The sequence below is a fragment of the Procambarus clarkii genome, chromosome 23, assembly GCF_040958095.1.
Source record: "Procambarus clarkii isolate CNS0578487 chromosome 23, FALCON_Pclarkii_2.0, whole genome shotgun sequence".
NCBI lineage: Eukaryota > Metazoa > Arthropoda > Malacostraca > Decapoda > Cambaridae > Procambarus > Procambarus clarkii.
Window position 1 is genome coordinate 6649976 of NC_091172.1, and position 23097 is coordinate 6673072.

General features: G+C 44.8%; 1 protein-coding gene across 1 annotated transcript in view; it reads left to right on the forward strand.

Annotated features, from left to right (window-relative positions):
- Positions 1 to 8138: 8138 nt before the first annotated feature.
- LOC123751259 (keratin-associated protein 5-1-like) overlaps positions 8139 to 23097 on the forward strand; it is a 110035-nt gene continuing 95076 nt past the window's right edge. The window contains exon 1 of the mRNA XM_069329622.1: positions 8139 to 8154. Coding sequence (XP_069185723.1) covers positions 8139 to 8154 — 16 coding nt within the window. The remainder of the gene's footprint in view (positions 8155 to 23097) is intronic.

Below are 23097 nucleotides of genomic sequence, written 5' to 3' on the forward strand. Positions count from 1 at the left end.
GTAAGTGCTTGCGTATATGCTTCATGAATCTGGCCCCAAGATTCTAATAATAGCAGGATTGTGGGAGAATTAGTGATGTGCGTAGTATGATGGGAGGAGTAATCTTGGTGAGAGAGGGAGGGAGTGAGGCTGTCGTCTGCTGGCTGTGGACTTGTCAGGCAGTTTTTGTCCCAACTACGTTGATTGGACACCATATCAGCTTGGTTGTATAGTTATGGTGAACAACACATGTAGATACCTATATATAACATGTATATATATAGTGTAATAAAACCACACATAGTATTGTGGGAGTAGGAATGTTGGCGATTTAGGCGTTAAAGGTGGGAGGGCTGACTGAGTGTGGCAGCCCACTCTTGTCACTCTTGTTATTTTAGGCTCACTATACAACTTAGTGGTTTGTTATGGTGAACACATATGTAGATAGGTATATACAATGTGTGCTTATAGTGTAATAACAGTAAAAACACTGTTTGGATGATCGTAGAAATATAAAATATATGTCACATATATGAGCCCCATAATTTTTAGCAAAGCGATGTTCCACACATTGAACTATGTATATTACACAAATTACATACATTTAAATAATATTACAGCAAAAAGCCAGAAAAAAACGAATGAGAAACATCAAAATAATTGTGAAACATTATATTCGCGGCAACTGCCGCCCCACGGGGTGGCTGAGCCTAGTGACATTCAGCGCTCCATCACTCAGCGCCCATAATTTGCGCAACTTTCCAGCTCCATCGCGGCTAAGGTATGCCACATATACAAAAAATTCAATTTCCCGTGATCAGAGACTGCATTTTAACAATATTAGAAGAGAAAATTATTTTTTGGCAAGAATATTTTTTCAGCGCACCACGGGGGTGTCTCATTGTTTATCTCTAAGGTCGATTTAAAATAAAATATATAAACACGTAAATGTATTCACAACAATGTAGGATTCAAATAATGAAAACTTTCTTTAAGGGAGTGTACATCCTCTTCTAGTACAGTATGTAATATGCAAATTTTCAATATTGCAGTTGTATTCGTTTTCTCGTAAAAAAATCGGAAATTGTTTAAATATTGTAATATAATTACATCTGCTTAATAATATTAAGTAGATGTAATTAATGTTATTTAAAACACATTCATGTTTTAATTTCTTTTTAATCTTAAGTGCACTGTTTTTAAAAATGTGTTCTTATTTTCTCCTTATCTTTACCTCTCTGCTTCACTCCATATCTCTTTTTATTCCATCTTCTATAATTGTCCAGAACACTTTAATCAATATTATAAAAATGCAATTCAAATGTTGTCACAGACTGCAAAACTACAACCAGCGCGTGTTTAGCCAAGGGAGGCCACTGCAGCGACACATGCAACAGAGATGAGGACACAGTCAACAATATCTGCAGTAGTCCAGCCTGCTCCTGTTGCGTTAAAAGTAAGATTTTTCTTGTAAATCGTTGATTTATGACAACATTATTTAATGTATAAATTACGGAATATTATTCTTGAAGTTAAAAATAATTATTGCGAATGCGCAGGTGGTCGCTGATAAAATTTACAATGTAAATTCATTGCTTTAATATCTCAACAAATTCTAGTAGTTAAGTAATTGCATTTTTTTTATCATTTTAATTAATTAAAAATTTACTTTTCTTTTATGATCATAAGTTAAACAATTGTATTCATTAAATGGAATAAAAGATGTGAATTGAAAGAACATTTATGTCTCTCACTAAGAAAAAAGTGAAATGGTTATTAACCATGAAAGTGCATTTCATAAATTGTTTGATTCTACTAATGAAAGTATGAAGTTTTATTATTTTTTTCTTTGAGGAATAAAATCTTTGTTTAATACAATAGTTAGCAAATACCAACATTACAATTTTGATCGTTTACAGTAACAGATCGAAATCTGTTTCATTAAATTTAATATATGATAAAAAAAATAATCTCATTATCCCGTCATTGAAGATTTCGAAAATTGGAGAACTCACTTTTTCGGTCGAGTTCATCAACCTGTCCTCTTACAAATAACGTCGCTTTTCGCTCATATGCGTAGTCCTTTTACAAATAACGTCGCTTTTCGATCATATGCGTACTAAGGCCAAAAATTGCCCTACCAGAAAATGAAAGCAGCTCGCGAAAGTGACGTACTGTCCCATTTTCTGTTTCGGTCCTCTGGCTTAGTTAGTTAGGTTAGGAGAGGACACTTTAAATTATTCGTTTTCATAACGTTTTGAATCCTTAGGAGACCTTGCTACTCTCCTAACCTACCAGAGAGCCCAAACCTGCTGTTGTGGGTTCATATCATTTTGGGAAATGAATTTCCATTCTGCAGTACGACAATTTTTGGCCTTAACACATATGAGCAAAAAAGGCGACGTTGTTTGTAAGAGGACGGGTTGTCACATATATGTTCATGTTGAGCAAACATGTTCCAAACGTGAGTCAGTCTAGGCATGGATGATCGCTGATAGAGCGATGTTCCTGAGAAAGGTACAGCCAGCATGAGACTGTTGGTTGCTGAACGTGAGGGGGGGCCTGACGATAGAGTGGAGAGTGCCTTGGATTCGAAGGCCTAAGGTTCCGGGTTCGATCCTCGGCGGAGACGGAAATTATTGGCTGGAGTTTCTTTAACCCTGATGCACCTGTTCACCCAGCAGCAAATAGGTACCTAGGAGTTAAACAGCTGCTGTGGGCTGCTTCCTGGCCTATGGGCTGTGTAACAAATAAGAGGCCTGGTCGAGGACCGGGTCGCTAAGCCCTGATATCATCTCAATATAACCTGAAGATTACGCCTTGTTTTGTGGTTGTCAACTTCTGGTTGACCACGATGTTGGGACAGCTGAGGAGTCTTGTGAACGTTGGCCTTGAAGATAATAATACGTTCTCAACATCTTTCCGGTATTGACCAATATTCCAACCCGAATGGGTCAAAACCCTAGATGAGCCATCATTCACCGGAGCAGACCAAACCGAAGAGCGGTGCATACTCAAGACAGGAGCAAACTGGTCCTTCATATTAGGTTTTGCAATCCCTGCTGTCAAAAATGAATGAGGGATGCAAAATAAGGCTGGAAGTATCTTTACCGCTTTGTCTGCTAGGCTTAGCAGGTAGCTCACGCGGAGAGAGAGGAAAGAGAGAGAGAGAAAGGAAAGAGAGAGAGAGAGAGAGAGAGAGAGAGAGAGAGAGAGAGAGAGAGAGAGAGAGAGAGAGAGAGAGAGAGAGAGAGAGAGAGAGAGAGAGAGAGTGTGTGTGTGTGTGTGTGTGTGTGTGTGTGTTTGTGTTTGTGTTTGTGTTTGTGTGTGTGTGTGTGTGTGTGTGTGTGTGTGTGTGTGTGTGTGTGTGTGTGTGTGTGTGTGTGTGTGTACTCACCTAGTTGTACTCACCTAGTTGTGTTTGCGGGGGTTGAGCTCTGGCTCTTTGGTCCCGCCTCTCAACCGTCAATCAACAGGTGTACAGATTCCTGAGCCTATCGGGCTCTATCATATCTACACTTGAAACTGTGTATGGAGTCAGCCTCCACCACATCACTTCCTAATGCATTCCATTTGTCAACCACTCTGACACTAAAAAAGTTCTTTCTAATATCTCTGTGGCTCATTTGGGCACTCAGTTTCCACCTGTGTCCCCTTGTGCGTGTTCCCCTTGTGTTAAATAGACTGTCTTTATCTACCCTATCAATCCCCTTCAGAATCTTGAATGTGGTGATCATGTCCCCCCTAACTCTTCTGTCTTCCAGCGAAGTGAGGTTTAATTCCCGTAGTCTCTCCTCGTAGCTCATACCTCTCAGCTCGGGTACTAGTCTTGTGGCAAACCTTTGAACCTTTTCCAGTTTAGTCTTATCCTTGACTAGATATGGACTCCATGCTGGGGCTGCATACTCCAGGATTGGCCTGACATAAGTGGTATACAAAGTTCTGAATGATTCTTTACACAAATTTCTGAATGCCGTTCGTATGTTGGCCAGCCTGGCATATGCCACTGATGTTATCCGCTTGATATGTGCTGCAGGAGACAGGTCTGGCGTGATATCAACCCCCAAGTCTTTTTCCTTCTCTGACTCCTGAAGAATTTCCTCTCCTAGATGATACCTTGTATCTGGCCTCCTGCTCCCTACACCTATCTTCATTACATTACATTTGGTTGGGTTAAACTCTAACAACCATTTGTTCGACCATTCTTTCAGCTTGTCTAGGTCTTCTTGAAGCCTCAAACAGTCCTCTTCTGTTTTAATCCTTCTCATAATTTTAGCATCGTCCGCAAACATTGAGAGAAATGAATCGATACCCTCTGGAATATCATTTACATATATCAGAAACAAGATAGGACCGAGTACAGAGCCGTGTGGGACTCCACTGGTGACTTCACGCCAATCGGAGGTCTCACCCCTCACCGTAACTCTCTGCTTCCTATTGCTTAGATACTCCCTTATCCACTGGAGCACCTTACCAGCTACACCTGCCTGTCTCTCCAGCTTATGTACCAGCCTCTTATGCGGTACTGTGTGAAAGGCTTTCCGACAATCCAAGAAAATGCAGTCCGCCCAGCCCTCTCTTTCTTGCTTAATCTTTGTCACCTGATCGTAGAATTCTATCAAGCCTGAAAGGCAAAATTTATCCTCCCTGAACCCATGTTGGCGATTTGTCACGAAGTCCCTTCTCTCCAGATGTGTTACCAGGTTTTCTCTCACGATCTTCTCCATCACCTTGCATGGTATACAAGTCAAGGACACTGGCCTGTAGTTCAGTGCCTCTTGCCTGTCGCCCTTTTTGTATATTGGGACCACATTCGCCGTCTTCCATATTTCTGGTAGGTCTCCCGTCTCCAGTGACTTACTATACACTGGAGAGTGGCAAGCAAAGTGCCTCTGCACACTCTTTCAGTATCCATGGTGAGATCCCATCTGGACCAACAGCCTTTCTAACATCCAGATCCAGCAGGTGTCTCTTGACCTCCTCTTTCGTAATTTCGAACTCTTCTAAGGCCGCCTGGTTTACCTCCCTTTCTCCTAGCACAGTGACCTCACCTTGTTCTATTGCGAAGACTTCCTGGAACCTCTTGTTGAGTTCTTCACACACCTCTCTGTCATTCTCTGTATACCAGTCATCGCCTGTTCAAAGTTTCAATACCTGTTCTTTCACTGTTGTTTTCCTTCTGATGTGTCTGTGGAGTAGCTTTGGTTCGGTCTTGGCTTTGTTTGCTATATCATTTTCAAAACTTTTCTCTGCTTCTCTTCTCACCCTGACGTACTCATTCCTGGTTCTCTGGTATCTCTCTCTGCTTTCTGGTGTTCTGTTATTCCGGAAGTTCCTCCACGCCCTTTTGTTCAGTTTCTTCGCTTCCATACATGCCCTATTATACCATGGATTCTTCTGTTGCTTCTCGGATTTTTCCCTTTGGGCCGGGATGAACCTGTTTACTGCCTCCTGACACTTTTGGGTAACATAGTCCATCAAACCTTGTACAGACTTATCTCTGAGGTCTGTGTCCCAAGGTATTTCACTTAGGAAACTTCTCATCTGTTCATAATTTCCCTTTCGGTATGCCAGCCTTTTGATTCCTAGTTCTTTTTTGGGGGAGATAAGTCCTAGCTCTACCAGGTACTCAAAGTTCAATACACTGTGGTCACTCATTCCCAAGGGCGCTTCCATCTTAACTTCTCTTATATCCCACTCATTTAGGGTAAATATCAAATCAAGCATTGCTGGTTCATCTTCTCCTCTCATTCTTGTTGGTTCTCTGATGTGCTGGCTTAGAAAGTTTCTTGTTGCCACGTCCAGCAGCTTAGCTCTCCATGTTTCTGGTCCTCCATGCGGGTCTCTGTTCTTCCAATCTATCTTCCCATGGTTGAAGTGTCCCATAATTAGTAGTCCAGATCCATTCCTGCTAGCAACAGAAGCTGCTCTTTCTATTATGTTAATGGTGGCCATGTTGTTTCTATCATATTCCTGTCTAGGTCTTCTGTCATTTGGTGGTGGATTATATATGACTACGACTATAATTTTTTCCCTCCATTTGTTACAGTACTTGCTATGTAGTCACTGAAACCTTCACAGCCCTGAATATCCATCTCCTCAAAATCCCAGCCTTTTCTTACCAGCAGAGCTACACCACCCCCACCTCTTCCTTCCATCTCTTTCCTCATAACATAATAGTCCTGTGGGAACACTGCGTTTGTTATCGTTTTAGTGATCTTTGTTTCTGTGAGGGCTATTATGTCTGGGTTTTCCTCTAGTACCCGTTCTCCAAGCTCATTTGCTTTATTTGTAATGCCATCTATGTTAGTGTACATCGCTTGGAGGCTCACTTTCTTCTGTCCCTTCTCAAATCGCCTCCTTGGTGAGTGTTCTGCTGGTGGGGGAGGTTGTTCCATGGGTGTGAGGACCTGTGAGGTGGATAACAGGGTCTCAGAGGATACTGGGATGCAGGGCGGGGGATCCAGTGAAGGGGGAGGGACAGGGAGGGTATGGGGTGAAAGGGGAGGGAGGACGGGAAGGAAAGGAGGGGGAGGGAGAACTCGGGAGGAGGGGAGGGGTAGAAGGGTGGGAATTGGGTTTGGGGGGAGGGAGATTTGGCTGAACATTTGAGTGGGGACAGGGAGGGTTTGGGGTAGGGGGGTTTTCTATGCAGAGGAGGGAGGCGGGGTTGTCCTCCCTTCTGGTGTTACTGGGTAGCTGGTTGTGGGTTCCCCCCCCTCGCTTCTGGGGGGTGTTGTGTTGGGAGCTGTGACTTCCTGGTTTTCCCCTCTCGCCCTGCGCCTCTTCCTTGCTTCTGCCGCCACGGCTCTCTCCTCCCTTGTCATGTCTCTCTGGAGGAATACATTTTTGAATTTTCCCACGTTTTTTAGGGAGGTCTTCCTTGATAGGATCTTCTCCTTTGTGCTCTCGTTGGCAAACACTATCTTTATCATTCGGTCTTGGTCTTTGTTGTACCAACCTAGCCTGAAAACCTTCTCAATGCTATGCTCAGCCCCTTCCATGTCTAGTACCTTTAGTACTTCATTCACTGCTGCTTTGTCCTTGTCATTCCACTCTGTCCTATTAGAGCCTTCCTGCTCTTTAATACCCACAGCAACCACTGATCTGTTCCTTTCCAGCAGTTGGCTAGTGGAGCGTGCCGCCTCCTGTGAGGTGGCTGCTTTCATGGCCACCTCCATCACTGCAGTCATTACTTCAGAGTTATTTTTTTTTAGTATTTCCGCAAATGTTGCTTTTATTGTGGCATTCTCATCCAAAAAACTATTACCACCTTCTCCCTGGATGGTTTTCTGATTCTCAGCCTCGATACCATTCTCTTTGAGGGCTCTAATCTCCTCCTTTGCTGCTGTCAGCTCTCTTTTCAGGTTGTTTATTTCGTTCTTCATTTCCTGCATCATTTCTTGCATCTCACTCTTGATGTCCTCCAGAAACTGGGCGAACATTTCCTTCATTTCGTCACCTTGGCTCTTCCCTGTTCCCCTGGTACCTCTGGCTGCATTGCTTGACCCTGTTCCTATAGTTGTGTCGTGATAGGATTTGTCAGAAGGGCAGAGCGGGATGGGGGAGGGAGAGAGAGAGAGAGAGGAAGAGAGAAAGAGAGAGAGAGAAGGGAGTGATAAAGGGAGAGATAAATGGGTGGGTGGGGGGGATCCAACCCTTCCACTGAAGTGAGAAGAAAGTAGAAGGGGGAGGGGGGAGGAGATGGAGAAAGAGGCGGGAGGGAGAGAGGGAGAGAGAGGAGAGGGAGAGAGATGGAGAGGGAGAGAGTGGGTGAGGGAGAGAACGGGTGAGGGAGAGAGGGGGGGTAGGTGTGTGTGTATATGTGTGTGCGTGTGTGTGTGTGGGCAGAGAGGGAGGGGGAAGGAAAGAGAGAGAGAGAGAGAGAGAGAGAGAGAGAGAGAGAGAGAGAGAGAGAGAGAGAGAGAGAGAGAGAGAGAGAGAGAGAGAGAGAGAGAGAGAGAGAGAGAGAGAGAGAGAGAGAGAGAGCAGGAGAGAGATAGTGGGAGAGAGAGAGAGAGAGCAGGAGGGAGATAGTGGGAGATATAGAGAGTGGGAGAGAGAGAGAGGGAGTGGGAGAGGGAGAGAGGGGGAGAGAGTGGGGAGGGGAAGAGTGTGTATGGGTGATGCGGGGGACTGGGGGTGGGGGGGGGGCGGAGATGGCGACCAGGTCAGGTCAGGTCAGATGGGGGGGTCAAGAGAGGGGGGAAGTAAGGTCCTGATCCCAGGTGTTAATGCCTTTTCCCCTGACTGAACGATTGTGTGTGTGTGCACGTGTGTATGTGTGTCTGTTTTAGCGTGTGCACACTTGTATGCGTGTATACGTGCGTGTATGTGTCAAGATAACCCTTATGCGTTACCTCTGCCTAAATGAGCCACCCTGAGATTTTTAAATATATATGATATCCTGAACAAGAATTTGATAATATTTTACCTCAATCTGTACACCTGATTAATTGACCAGAGGAGAGGGGGTACATCCCTGGAAACACAAACCGAAACTGTGTCTATTTTCCGCTTGTTACAACTTGTAATAAAGTTGTTACATCTTGGCTTAACGTGTTTATGACGTATTAGAACGTTGTTACAACTTGCTATATTGGTTGTTATAACTGGTTAGGAGGTGTTAAAACTTGTTCGAACGTTGTACCAACGTCGTAGTTTCGGTGTGTGTTTGGCGGGATACCAGTCTCCTCCCGCTCACACAACCAGATGAATAAGGACGATGTATGATGACGATGGTTATCCGTCGTTGTCTCCCACTAGGTAATTCACTAAGTGCTGGTAGATTGATGCGGTCGGTTCTTCTCTGTCTACACAAAGCTCTGGAGTCAGTCACTGTATCGTTGTGTGACAGTTCACTAATTCACTGTACCACTGATCACAGTCACCACTCAACAACACAATCAGGTAGTTCCACGGCGGGGCGTTCCACCCGGTCAGGTCGCACACTTACATGCACCGGTGATGCCACTAGCTCCACTTTGGTTTCTTCGCCAAATCTTCGCACTATCGCTAGCGATATGACTATGCTATGTTGCACCCTGCTAGCTACACACTGCGAGAGGTCAAATACTATGATCTAGCCTCTATACTCCTTCAATGTTCCGAGAAATTGACGAATTTCCGCGGACCTCACTAATCGTGTGTGTCTCCTGGCCTACTGTGTATGTGTGTGTACTCACCTATATGTACTCACCTATATGTGCTTGCAGGATCGATCATTGACTCTTGGATCCCGCCTTTCTAGCTATCGGTTGTTTACAGCAATGACTCCTGTCCCATTTCCCTATCATACCTAGTTTTAAAAGTATGAATAGTATTTGCTTCCACAACCTGTTCCCCAAGTGCATTCCATTTTTCTACTACTCTCACGCTAAAAGAAAACTTCCTAACATCTCTGTGACTCATCTGAGTTTCAAGTTTCCACCCATGTCCCCTCGTTCTGTTATTATTACGTGTGAACATTTCATCTATTTCCACTTTGTCAATTCCCCTGAGTATTTTATATGTCCCTATCATATCTCCTCTCTCCCTTCTTTTCTCTAGTGTCGTAAGGTTCAGTTCCTTCAGCCGCTCTTCATATCCCATCCCTCGTAGCTCTGGGACAAGCCTCGTCGCAAACCTCTGAACCTTCTCCAGTTTCTTTATGTGTTTCTTCAGGTGGGGGCTCCATGATGGCGCGGCATACTCTAAGACGGGTCTCACGTAGGCAGTGTAAAGCGCCCTAAAAGCTTCCTCATTTAGGTTTCTGAATGAAGTTCTAATTTTCGCCAGTGTAGTGTACGCTGCTGTCGTTATCCTATTTATATGTGCCTCAGGAGTTAGATTAGGTGTCACATCCACTCCCAGGTCTCTTTCTCGAATCGTTACAGGTAGGCTGTTCCCCTTCATTGTGTACTGTCCCTTTGGTCTCCTGTCACCTGATCCCATTTCCATAACTTTACATTTACTGGTGTTAAACTCCAGTAGCCATTTCCCTGACCATCTCTGCAGCCTGTTTAAGTCCTCTTGGAGGATCCTACAATCCTCGTCTGTCACAACTCTTCTCATTAATTTTGCGTCATCTGCAAACATTGACATGTATGATTCCACTCCTGTAAACATATCATTTACGTAAATTAGAAAGAGGATTGGTCCCAGCACCGATCCTTGAGGTACTCCACTTGTTACTGTTCGCCAGTCCGACTTTTCGCCCCTTACCATTACCCTCTGGCTCCTTCCTGTTAGGTAGTTCTTCACCCATACTAGGGCCTTTCCGCTTACTCCTGCCTGCCTCTCAAGTTTGTATAGCAGTCTCATGTGCGGTACCGTATCAAAGGCCTTTTGGCAGTCAAGAAATATGCAGTCTGCCCAGCCTTCTCTGTCCTGCCTTATCCTTGTTACTTTATCATAGAATTCTAAAAGGTTTGTTAGGCATGATTTCCCTGTCCAGAACCCATGTTGGTGCTTGTTTACAAACCCAATGCTCTCCAGGTGCTCAACAAGTCTTAGCCTAATTATTCTTTCAAGTATTTTGCAGGGGATGCTTGTCAGTGATACGGGTCTGTAGTTAAGTGCCTCCTCCCTATCACCCTTTTTGAAAATCGGTACGACATTTGCCTCCTTCCAGCAACTGGGCAATTCTCCCGACATAAGTGACTCATTAAAGATCATTGCCAGAGGCACGCTGAGAGCCTGCGCTGCCTCTTTGAGTATCCACGGTGATACTTTGTCTGGTCCAACAGCTTTATTTGCATCCAGTGTTGTCAACTGTTTCATTACATCCTCTGCTGTCACCTCTATATCCGATAGTCTTTCATCTTGGGTAATCTCTTCTAACAATGGGAGCTGCTCAGGCTCGGTTGTGAACACTCCATGGAATTTTGCATTCAGTACCTCGCAGATTTCCTTGTCGCTTTCTGTATATGCCCCTTCTGTTTTCCTCAGTCTTGTCACTTGGTCATTTACCGACATCTTCCTTCTTATATGGCTATGTAGTAATTTTGGTTGCTTTTTCGCTTTGACTGCAATATCGTTCTCATAATTTCTTTCCGACACTCGTCTTATGTTAATGTAATCATTCCTAGCTCTGTTACATCTAATCCTGTTGTCCTCTGTCCTTTGTCTTCTGTACTTCCTCCACTCCCTCCTGCTTCTCACCTTTGCTTCCTGACACTGTCTATTAAACCATGGGTATTCCCTCATATTATTCCCACATATTCCCTCCTGCTTTTTACCTTTATTGTTGGAATAAATCTATCTTCAGCCTCCTTGCATTTCAATATGACTTGGTTCATCATACCTTGCACTGTTTTTCCTCTAAGTTCTTCCTCCCACTGCACTTCTCCCAGGTAGTCCCTTATCCTTCTGTAGTCCCCTTTTCTGTAATCAAGTCTCCTTTCCCGGACCTCTTGTCCTTTGGTCACAATTTTAAGCTCCATCATGTAGTCAAAGACTAGGACACAATGGTCACTAGCTCCTAGTGGTATTTCATGTTCCAACTGCTCGATGTCTTCTACATTCTGAGTGATAATGAGATCTAATAGGCTGGGCGTATCCCCTCCTCTTTCCCTAGTATCTTCTTTCACATGCTGTGTTAGGAAATTCCTGTCAATAACGTCTACCAGCTTCGCTCCCCAGGTCTCCTCCCCGCCATGGGGATTCCTCGTTTCCCAATTTATCTCTCCGTGATTTAGGTCCCCCATGACCAGCAGCTTCGCTCTCATTCTATGCGCTAAAGTTGCTGCCCTCTGCAGTTCATCCATACATGTCTTGTTGCTGTCCTCGTACTCCTGCCTGGGCCTTCTACTGTTTGGTGGGGGATTGTAGAGTATCAAGATTACAATCTTCTTCCCATCCACTGTCAGAGTTCCATGTATGAAGCTTGTGCTTTCATTGGTACCCGGATTTTCCAGCTCATCAAACTTCCATTTCCGCTTTATTAGTAGTGCCACTCCTCCTCCCTGTCTCTGTGTCCTTTCTTTTCTTATCACCTGGTACCCCTCTGGAAAGATTGCATCCGAGATCATGCCATTTATTTTAGTTTCCACTATTGCCACTATGTCTGGGTCTGCCTCACTAACTCTTTCTTTTATCTCTTCTGCTTTATTGGCTACCCCATCAGCATTGGTGTACCAAACCTTGAGACTCTTCTTGGAAACTCGGGTGTCAGAGTTCCCCCTTTCACCAGGGGTCTGGGGGGAACTGGGGGGTGTCTGGGGGGCAAGTGGGGGCTGTGGGGGTGAGTGGGGGGGTGCTAGGGGGGTGCCTGGGAGTGCCTGGTAGGCGAATGGGGTCTGGGCATCTAGGGGGGTAGGAAGGGCATAATGGGTCTGAAAGTTAGGGGTCTGAATAGCATAGGGGGGTTGAGAAATAGAGTGAGACTGAGAGTCAGATAGAGGTTGAGAGGTTGGGGGGAAGAGGGATACTGAGGGCGGAGAGCTGAGATGAGAATGGAGCATGGGTGCTGGGAGTGGAAGAGAGGGTATATTAGTTAGGGGGGAATCGGGGGTAGGTGGGGGGTTTGGGGTAGAAGAGGGGAAGAGGGAGATGGGGGAAGGTGTTAGGGGGTCACAAGGTGAGGGGGTTAAATGTGGGCTGGAGGTGCATAGGAGGGGTGAGGGTTGGGTGGGGTTTGGGGGTGAGTGGAAGAGGGGTGCAGTGGAAGCTGGGATGGAGTAGATAGAATTGAAGTCAATGGGGTAGAAGGGGCAGGGGAGTGGGAAGGGGTATTTGGGGAGGGGGGATGGGAAGGTGGGTTTGGGGAGGGCATGGCTTGACCCACTGGGGTCGCTGACAAGTGTGATGTAGCAGGGGCAGGGGAATCGTTGTGGAGGTGCAAATGTGGAAGGGACAGGGGGGTTGTGGGAGGCTGAGGCAGGGGGGATGTATAGGAGGGCTGAGTTGGGGAGGATGCGACCTGGGAGGTGACCTGGGAGGTGCCCTGGGAGGTGACCTGGGATGTGACCTGGGAGGTGAGACTACCTGAGAGACTATTTCGGTGTCGTTGTTGCCATCTATTTTTGTGGGCTGTTTGCTCATCTTTCGTCATAAACCTCTCTATAAACACATTGTAATGGGTTTCACTTCCTCTGAGTAAATGCTTGCTCCTCATTATGTACTCTACTGCCTCCTCATTGGAGAATTGCACCAGAACAGGTCTATTCTTGGTACAATTGTAAGGTCCAACCCGTCGATTGATATCCACCTCGCGTTCTGCCATCTCTGCTCCAATACACCTCAATATCTCGTGCAATTCGTATTTTTCTGTTTCTATTCTCTCTTGTCTTGTTGGTGCCCTAGATTCGAATAATCCATGTATTATAATAGACCGTCTCCTCAGTAATTCATTGTCATGCTGGTAGCCTGTCCCCTGGGGATTCCCCATCCCAACCGCAGTCACTAACCCATCCCCCATTACTCCTCTATCCTTAGCCATGCTGCTAATCCTTCCTAATTCGTTTGTGATACGAGCACATTCCCTCTCCCAGTCCTCTCTTCCCTTTCTAATTTCTTCCTGAACATAGAGCATAAATTCTTGTTTCTGCCTCTCTACCGCATCCTGTATTTGCTGAAATACCTCACTTTTAATCCCCTGGATTAGATCCTCCAACCAATCACTCCTTCTCTCTACAAATTTCTCTATTAACACATCACACACATTTCCCTATGTGTGTGTGTGTGTGAGTGTGTGTGTGTTTGTGTGTGTGTGTGTGTGTGTGTGTGTGTGTTCTCCCCTATTTGTATGTGCTTGCAGGATCGAGCATTGACTCTTGGATCCCGCCTTTCCAGCTATCGGTTGTTTACAGCAATGACTCCTGTCCCATTTCCCTATCATACCTAGTTTTAAAAGTATGAATAGTATTTGCTTCCACAACCTGTTCCCCAAGTGCATTCCAATTTTCCACTACTCTCACGCTAAAAGAAAACTTCCTAACATCTCTGTGACTCATCTGAGTTTCCAGTTTCCACCCATGTCCCCTCGTTCTGTTATTATTACGTGTGAACATTTCATCTATTTCCACTTTGTCAATTCCCCTGAGTATTTTATATGTCCCTATCATATCTCCTCTCTCCCTTCTTTTCTCTAGTGTCGTAAGATACAGTTCCTGCAGACGCTCTTCATATCCCATCCCTCGTAACTCTGGGACAAGCCTCGTCGCAAACCTCTGAACCTTCTCCAGTTTCTTTATGTGTTTCTTCAGGTGGGGGCTCCATGATGGCGCGGCATACTCTAAGACGGGTCTCACGTAGGCAGTGTAAAGCGCCCTAAAAGCTTCCTCATTTAGGTTTCTGAATGAAGTTCTAATTTTCGCCAGTGTAGTGTACGCTGCTGTCGTTATCCTATTTATATGTGCCTCAGGAGTTAGATTAGGTGTCACATCCACTCCCAGGTCTCTTTCTCGAATCGTTACAGGTAGGCTGTTCCCCTTCATTGTGTACTGTCCCTTTGGTCTCCTGTCACCTGATCCCATTTCCATAACTTTACATTTACTGGTGTTAAACTCCAGTAGCCATTTCCCTGACCATCTCTGCAGCCTGTTTAAGTCCTCTTGGAGGATCCTACAATCCTCGTCTGTCACAACTCTTCTCATTAATTTTGCGTCATCTGCAAACATTGACATGTATGATTCCACTCCTGTAAACATATCATTTACGTAAATTAGAAAGAGGATTGGTCCCAGCACCGATCCTTGAGGTACTCCACTTGTTACTGTTCGCCAGTCCGACTTTTCGCCCCTTACCATTACCCTCTGGCTCCTTCCTGTTAGGTAGTTCTTCACCCATACTAGGGCCTTTCCGCTTACTCCTGCCTGCCTCTCAAGTTTGTATAGCAGTCTCATGTGCGGTACTGTATCAAAGGCCTTTTGGCAGTCAAGAAATATGCAGTCTGCCCAGCCTTCTCTGTCCTGCCTTATCCTTGTTACTTTATCATAGAATTCTAAAAGGTTTGTTAGGCATGATTTCCCTGTCCAGAACCCATGTTGGTGCTTGTTTACAAACCCAATGCTCTCCAGGTGCTCAACAAGTCTTAGCCTAATTATTCTTTCAAGTATTTTGCAGGGGATGCTTGTCAGTGATACGGGTCTGTAGTTAAGTGCCTCCTCCCTATCACCCTTTTTGAAAATCGGTACGACATTTGCCTCCTTCCAGCAACTGGGCAATTCTCCCGACATAAGTGACTCATTAAAGATCATTGCCAGAGGCACGCTGAGAGCCTGCGCTGCCTCTTTGAGTATCCACGGTGATACTTTGTCTGGTCCAACAGCTTTATTTGCATCCAGTGTTGTCAACTGTTTCATTACATCCTCTGCTGTCACCTCTATATCCGATAGTCTTTCATCTTGGGTAATCTCTTCTAACAATGGGAGCTGCTCAGGCTCGGTTGTGAACACTCCATGGAATTTTGCATTCAGTACCTCGCAGATTTCCTTGTCGCTTTCTGTATATGCCCCTTCTGTTTTCCTCAGTCTTGTCACTTGGTCATTTACCGACATCTTCCTTCTTATATGGCTATGTAGTAATTTTGGTTGCTTTTTCGCTTTGACTGCAATATCGTTCTCATAATTTCTTTCCGACACTCGTCTTATGTTAATGTAATCATTCCTAGCTCTGTTACATCTAATCCTGTTGTCCTCTGTCCTTTGTCTTCTGTACTTCCTCCACTCCCTCCTGCTTCTCACCTTTGCTTCCTGACACTGTCTATTAAACCATGGGTATTCCCTCATATTATTCCCACATATTCCCTCCTGCTTTTTACCTTTATTGTTGGAATAAATCTATCTTCAGCCTCCTTGCATTTCAATATGACTTGGTTCATCATACCTTGCACTGTTTTTCCTCTAAGTTCTTCCTCCCACTGCACTTCTCCCAGGTAGTCCCTTATCCTTCTGTAGTCCCCTTTTCTGTAATCAAGTCTCCTTTCCCGGACCTCTTGTCCTTTGGTCACAATTTTAAGCTCCATCATGTAGTCAAAGACTAGGACACAATGGTCACTAGCTCCTAGTGGTATTTCATGTTCCAACTGCTCGATGTCTTCTACATTCTGAGTGATAATGAGATCTAATAGGCTGGGCGTATCCCCTCCTCTTTCCCTAGTATCTTCTTTCACATGCTGTGTTAGGAAATTCCTGTCAATAACGTCTACCAGCTTCGCTCCCCAGGTCTCCTCCCCGCCATGGGGATTCCTCGTTTCCCAATTTATCTCTCCGTGATTTAGGTCCCCCATGACCAGCAGCTTCGCTCTCATTCTATGCGCTAAAGTTGCTGCCCTCTGCAGTTCATCCATACATGTCTTGTTGCTGTCCTCGTACTCCTGCCTGGGCCTTCTACTGTTTGGTGGGGGATTGTAGAGTATCAAGATTACAATCTTCTTCCCATCCACTGTCAGAGTTCCATGTATGAAGCTTGTGCTTTCATTGGTACCCGGATTTTCCAGCTCATCAAACTTCCATTTCCGCTTTATTAGTAGTGCCACTCCTCCTCCCTGTCTCTGTGTCCTTTCTTTTCTTATCACCTGGTACCCCTCTGGAAAGATTGCATCCGAGATCATGCCATTTATTTTAGTTTCCACTATTGCCACTATGTCTGGGTCTGCCTCACTAACTCTTTCTTTTATCTCTTCTGCTTTATTGGCTACCCCATCAGCATTGGTGTACCAAACCTTGAGACTCTTCTTGGAAACTCGGGTGTCAGAGTTCCCCCTTTCACCAGGGGTCTGGGGGGAACTGGGGGGTGTCTGGGGGGCAAGTGGGGGCTGTGGGGGTGAGTGGGGGGGTGCTAGGGGGGTGCCTGGGAGTGCCTGGTAGGCGAATGGGGTCTGGGCATCTAGGGGGGTAGGAAGGGCATAATGGGTCTGAAAGTTAGGGGTCTGAATAGCATAGGGGGGTTGAGAAATAGAGTGAGACTGAGAGTCAGATAGAGGTTGAGAGGTTGGGGGGAAGAGGGATACTGAGGGCGGAGAGCTGAGATGAGAATGGAGCATGGGTGCTGGGAGTGGAAGAGAGGGTATATTAGTTAGGGGGGAATCGGGGGTAGGTGGGGGGTTTGGGGTAGAAGAGGGGAAGAGGGAGATGGGGGAAGGTGTTAGGGGGTCACAAGGTGAGGGGGTTAAATGTGGGCTGGAGGTGCATAGGAGGGGTGAGGGTTGGGTGGGGTTTGGGGGTGAGTGGAAGAGGGGTGCAGTGGAAGCTGGGATGGAGTAGATAGAATTGAAGTCAATGGGGTAGAAGGGGCAGGGGAGTGGGAAGGGGTATTTGGGGAGGGGGGATGGGAAGGTGGGTTTGGGGAGGGCATGGCTTGACCCACTGGGGTCGCTGACAAGTGTGATGTAGCAGGGGCAGGGGAATCGTTGTGGAGGTGCAAATGTGAAAGGGACAGGGGGGTTGTGGGAGGCTGAGGCAGGGGGGATGTATAGGAGGGCTGAGTTGGGGAGGATGCGACCTGGGAGGTGACCTGGGAGGTGCCCTGGGAGGTGACCTGGGATGTGACCTGGGAGGTGAGACTACCTGAGAGACTATTTCGGTGTCGTTGTTGCCATCTATTTTTGTGGGCTGTTTGCTCATCTTTCGTCATAAACCTCTCTATAAACACATTGTAATGGGTTTCACTTCCTCTGAGTAAATGCTTGCTCCTCATTATGTACTCTACTGCCTCCTCATTGGAGAATTGCACCAGAACAGGTCTATTCTTGGTACAATTGTAAGGTCCAACCCGTCGATTGATATCCACCTCGCGTTCTGCCATCTCTGCTCCAATACACCTCAATATCTCGTGCAATTCGTATTTTTCTGTTTCTATTCTCTCTTGTCTTGTTGGTGCCCTAGATTCGAATAATCCATGTATTATAATAGACCGTCTCCTCAGTAATTCATTGTCATGCTGGTAGCCTGTCCCCTGGGGATTCCCCATCCCAACCGCAGTCACTAACCCATCCCCCATTACTCCTCTATCCTTAGCCATGCTGCTAATCCTTCCTAATTCGTTTGTGATACGAGCACATTCCCTCTCCCAGTCCTCTCTTCCCTTTCTAATTTCTTCCTGAACATAGAGCATAAATTCTTGTTTCTGCCTCTCTACCGCATCCTGTATTTGCTGAAATACCTCACTTTTAATCCCCTGGATTAGATCCTCCAACCAATCACTCCTTCTCTCTACAAATTTCTCTATTAACACATCACACACATTTCCCTATGTGTGTGTGTGTGTGAGTGTGTGTGTGTTTGTGTGTGTGTGTGTGTGTGTGTGTGTGTGTTCTCCCCTATTTGTATGTGCTTGCAGGATCGAGCATTGACTCTTGGATCCCGCCTTTCCAGCTATCGGTTGTTTACAGCAATGACTCCTGTCCCATTTCCCTATCATACCTAGTTTTAAAAGTATGAATAGTATTTGCTTCCACAACCTGTTCCCCAAGTGCATTCCAATTTTCCACTACTCTCACGCTAAAAGAAAACTTCCTAACATCTCTGTGACTCATCTGAGTTTCCAGTTTCCACCCATGTCCCCTCGTTCTGTTATTATTACGTGTGAACATTTCATCTATTTCCACTTTGTCAATTCCCCTGAGTATTTTATATGTCCCTATCATATCTCCTCTCTCCCTTCTTTTCTCTAGTGTCGTAAGATACAGTTCCTGCAGACGCTCTTCATATCCCATCCCTCGTAACTCTGGGACAAGCCTCGTCGCAAACCTCTGAACCTTCTCCAGTTTCTTTATGTGTTTCTTCAGGTGGGGGCTCCATGATGGCGCGGCATACACTAAGACGGGTCTCACGTAGGCAGTGTAAAGCGCCCTAAAAGCCTCCTCATTTAGGTTTCTGAATAAAGTTCTAATTTTCGCCAGTGTAGAGTACGCTGCTGTCGTTATCCTATTTATATGTGCCTCAGGAGTTAGATTAGGTGTCACATCCACTTCCAGGTCTCTTTCTCGAATCGTTACAGGTAGGCTGTTCCCCTTCATTGTGTACTGTCCCTTTGGTCTCCTATCACCTGATCCCATTTCCATAACTTTACATTTACTGGTGTTAAACTCCAGTAGCCATTTCCCTGACCATCTCTGCAACCTATTTAAGTCCTCTTGGAGGATCCTACAGTCCTCGTCTGTCACAACTCTTCTCATTAATTTTGCGTCATCCGCAAACATTGACATGTATGATTCCACTCCTGTAAACATATCATTGACGTAAATCAGCAAGAGGATTGGTCCCAGCACCGATCCTTGAGGTACTCCACTTGTTACTGTTCGCCAGTCCGACTTCTCGCCCCTTACCATTACCCTCTGGCTCCTTCCTGTTAGGTAGTTCTTCACCCATACTAGGGCCTTTCCGCTTACTCCTGCCTGCCTCTCAAGTTTGTATAGCAGTCTCATGTGCGGTACTGTATCAAACGCCTTTTGGCAGTCAAGAAATATGCAGTCTGCCCAGCCTTCTCTGTCCTGCCTTATCCTTGTTACTTTATCATAGAATTCTAAAAGGTTTGTTAGGCATGATTTCCCTGTCCAGAACCCATGTTGGTGCTTGTTTACAAATCCAATGCCCTCCAGGTGCTCAACAAGTCTTAGCCTAATTATTCTTTCAAGTATTTTGCAGGGGATGCTTGTCAGTGATACGGGTCTGTAGTTAAGTGCCTCCTCCCTATCACCTTTCTTGAAAATCGGTACGACATTTGCCTCCTTCCAGCAACTGGGCAATTCTCCCGACATAAGTGACTCATTAAAGATCATTGCCAGAGGCACGCTGAGAGCCTGCACTGCCTCTTTAAGTATCCACGGTGATACTTTGTCTGGTCCAACAGCTTTATTTGCATCCAGTGTTGTCAACTGTTTCATTACCTCCTCTGCTCTCACCTCTATATCTGATAGTCTTTCATCTAGGGTAATCGCTTCTAACAATGGGAGCTGCTCAGGCTCGGTTGTGAACACTTCATGGAAATTTGCATTCAGTACCTCGCAGATTTCCTTGTCGCTGTCTGTATATGCCCCTTCTGTTTTCCTCAGTCTTGTCACTTGGTCATTTACCGACATCTTCATTCTTATATGGCTATGTAGTAATTTAGGTTGCTTTTTCGCTTTGACTGCAATATCATTCTCATAATTTCTTTCCGACACTCGTCTTATGTTAATGTAATCATTCCTAGCTCTATTACATCTAATCCTGTTGTCCTCTGTCCTTTCTCTTCTGTACTTCCTCCACTCCCTCCTGCTTCTCACCTTTGCTTCCTGACTCTGTCTATTAAACCATGGGTTATTATATTCCCTCCTGCTTTTTACCTTTATTGTTGGAATAAATCTCTCTTCAGCCTCCTTGCATTTCAATATGACTTGGTTCATCATACCTTGCACTGTTTTTCCTCTAAGTTCTTCCTCCCACTGCACTTCTCCCAGGTAGTCCCTTATCCTTCTGCAGTCCCCTTTTCTGTAATCAAGTCTCGTTTCCCGGACCTCTTGTCCTCTGGTCACAATTTTAAGCTCTATCATGTTGTCAAAGACTAGGACACAATGGTCACTGGCTCCTAGTGGTATTTCATGTTCCAACTGCTCGATGTCTTCTACATTCTGGGTGAAAATGAGATCTAATAGGATGGGCGTATCCCCTCCTCTTTCCCTAGTATCTTCCTTCACATGCTGTGTTAGGAAATTCCTGTCAATAACGTCTACCAGCTTTGCTCCCCAGGTCTCCTCCCCGCCATGGGGATTCCTCGTTTTCCAATCTACCTCTCCGTGATTTAGGTCCCCCATGACCAGCAGCTTCGCTCTCATTCTATGCGCTATAGTTGCTGCCCTCTGCAGTTCATCTATACATGTCTCGTTGCTGTCCTCGTACTCCTGCCTGGGCCTTCTACTGTTTGGTGGGGGATTGTAGAGTATCAAGATTACAATCTTCTTCCCATCCACTGTCAGAGTTCCATGTATGAAGCTCGTGCTTTCATTGGTACCCCGATTTTCCAGCTCATCAAACTTCCATTTCCGCTTTATTAGGAGTGCCACTCCTTCTCCTGTCTCTGTGTCCTTTCTTTTTTTATCACCTGGTACCCCTCAGGAAAGATTGCATCCGAGATCATGCCATTTATTTTAGTTTCCACTATTGCCACTATGTCTGGGTCTGCCTCACTAACTCTTTCTTTTATCTCTTCTGCTTTATTGGATACCCCATCAGCATTGGTGTACCAAACCTTGAGACTCTTCTTGGAAACTCGGGTGTCAGAGTTCCCCCTTTCACCGGGGGTCTGGGGGGAACTGGGGGGTGTCTGGGGGGCGAGTGGGGGCTGTGGGGGTGAATAGGGGGGGGGTGCTATGGGAGTGCCTGGGAGTGCCTGGTAGGCGAATGGGGTCTGGGCATCTAGGGAGGTAGAAAGGGCATAATGGGTCTGAAAGTTAGGAGTCTAAATAACATAGGGGGCGCAACCCTATGCGTTTATAGGGTTATCCAACCCTGCGACTCTCCCTCGACAGCTGACTCGACTCGATATGTGTGTGCGTGTGCGTGCGTGTGTGTGTGTGTGTGTGTGTGTGTGTGTGTGTGTGTGTTTACTAGTTGTGTTTTTTGCGGGGGTTGAGCTTTGCTTTTTCGGCCCGCCTCTCAACTGTCAATCAACTGCTTACTAACTACTTTTTTTTTTTTTTTTTTCCCACACCACACACACACACACACACCCCAGGAAGCAGCCCGTGACAGCTGACTAACTCCCAGGTACCTATTTACAGCTAGGTAACAGGGGCATTCAGGGTGAAAGAAACTTTGCCCATTTGTTTCTGCCTCGTGCGGGAATCGAACCCGCGCCACAGAATTACGAGTCCTGCGCGCTATCCACCAGGCTACGAGGCCCTCGAGTGTGTGTATGTGTGTGTGTGTGTAAGCTGGTCAGAATTGCATTTCATCCTTTGTAAACGTAAATGCACATTATTCATAATTATGTGTAGAAGAACATATCTCGATCACTGTTTATGAAGGGCAGATGAAAATCTATATACTTATGTATGATGATTATATTAGCGTTTCAGAATAACACACTCACTTTCTTTGTTTGATTATTTAATAAATCACTGAACTAAATGTGTACTAGACCTCTAACCACGTCCATGCAGGACAGTAACCATTGTGCTAGTTACCATTGTAAATGAGTGACCATGTTATAGTGAAACAAGAAAAAAATCTTTAACATTCAGCATCTTTTTGTCAGCAAAATAACTCTCTCTCTCTATCTCTCTCTCTTCTTATATAACTGCCTCCAACACTTTTTTAATAAGACACTATTGTCAACAGACTGCAAAATTCCCACCAGCGCGTGTACAACTCAGGGAGGCCATTGCAGTGACACATGCAACTCAGATGAGGACACACTCTACAATATCTGCAACAGTCCAAGCTGCATCTGTTGTGTTAAAAGTAAGTTGTTTTTGTAAATCATTACATCATAGAGACAATACTTAAGCTAATAACTTCACTGCTCATCTTTCTACAATAAAGGGAAATTATTCTAACAGCGGGGATGGTTGACAACAGAATTATATATATATCTTTGTATTATATTATATCTTTGAATTATATATATATATATATATATATATATATATATATATATATATATATATATATATATATATATATATATATATATATATATATATATATATATATATATTATATATTTATCTTTGTTATTTAATCGTACTTTTCATTCCCCCGAGATTTGTCTTTATTTTCATTTATGTTTAAAGTAAATATATTTAAGTTTCATTGTTCATATTTTGTGTTTTACGTGTTCCTCCCTCTAACTTACCACAGACAACAGGCGAGCAGTCTATCTTTTTGTTTTATGTGTGACCAGGCATTGACACCTGCCATTGGAGGACTGCCGAACATCTACACTCCAACACTTTCCCGTCACAATATATATATATATATATATATATATATATATATATATATATATATATATATATATATATATATATAGGTACGACATATATATATATATATATATATATATATATATATATATATATATATATATATATATATATATATATATATATATATATATATATATATATATATATATATATATATATATATGTCGTACCTATTAGCCAGAACGCACTTCTCAGCTTACTATGCTCAGCCCGATTTGCCTAATAAG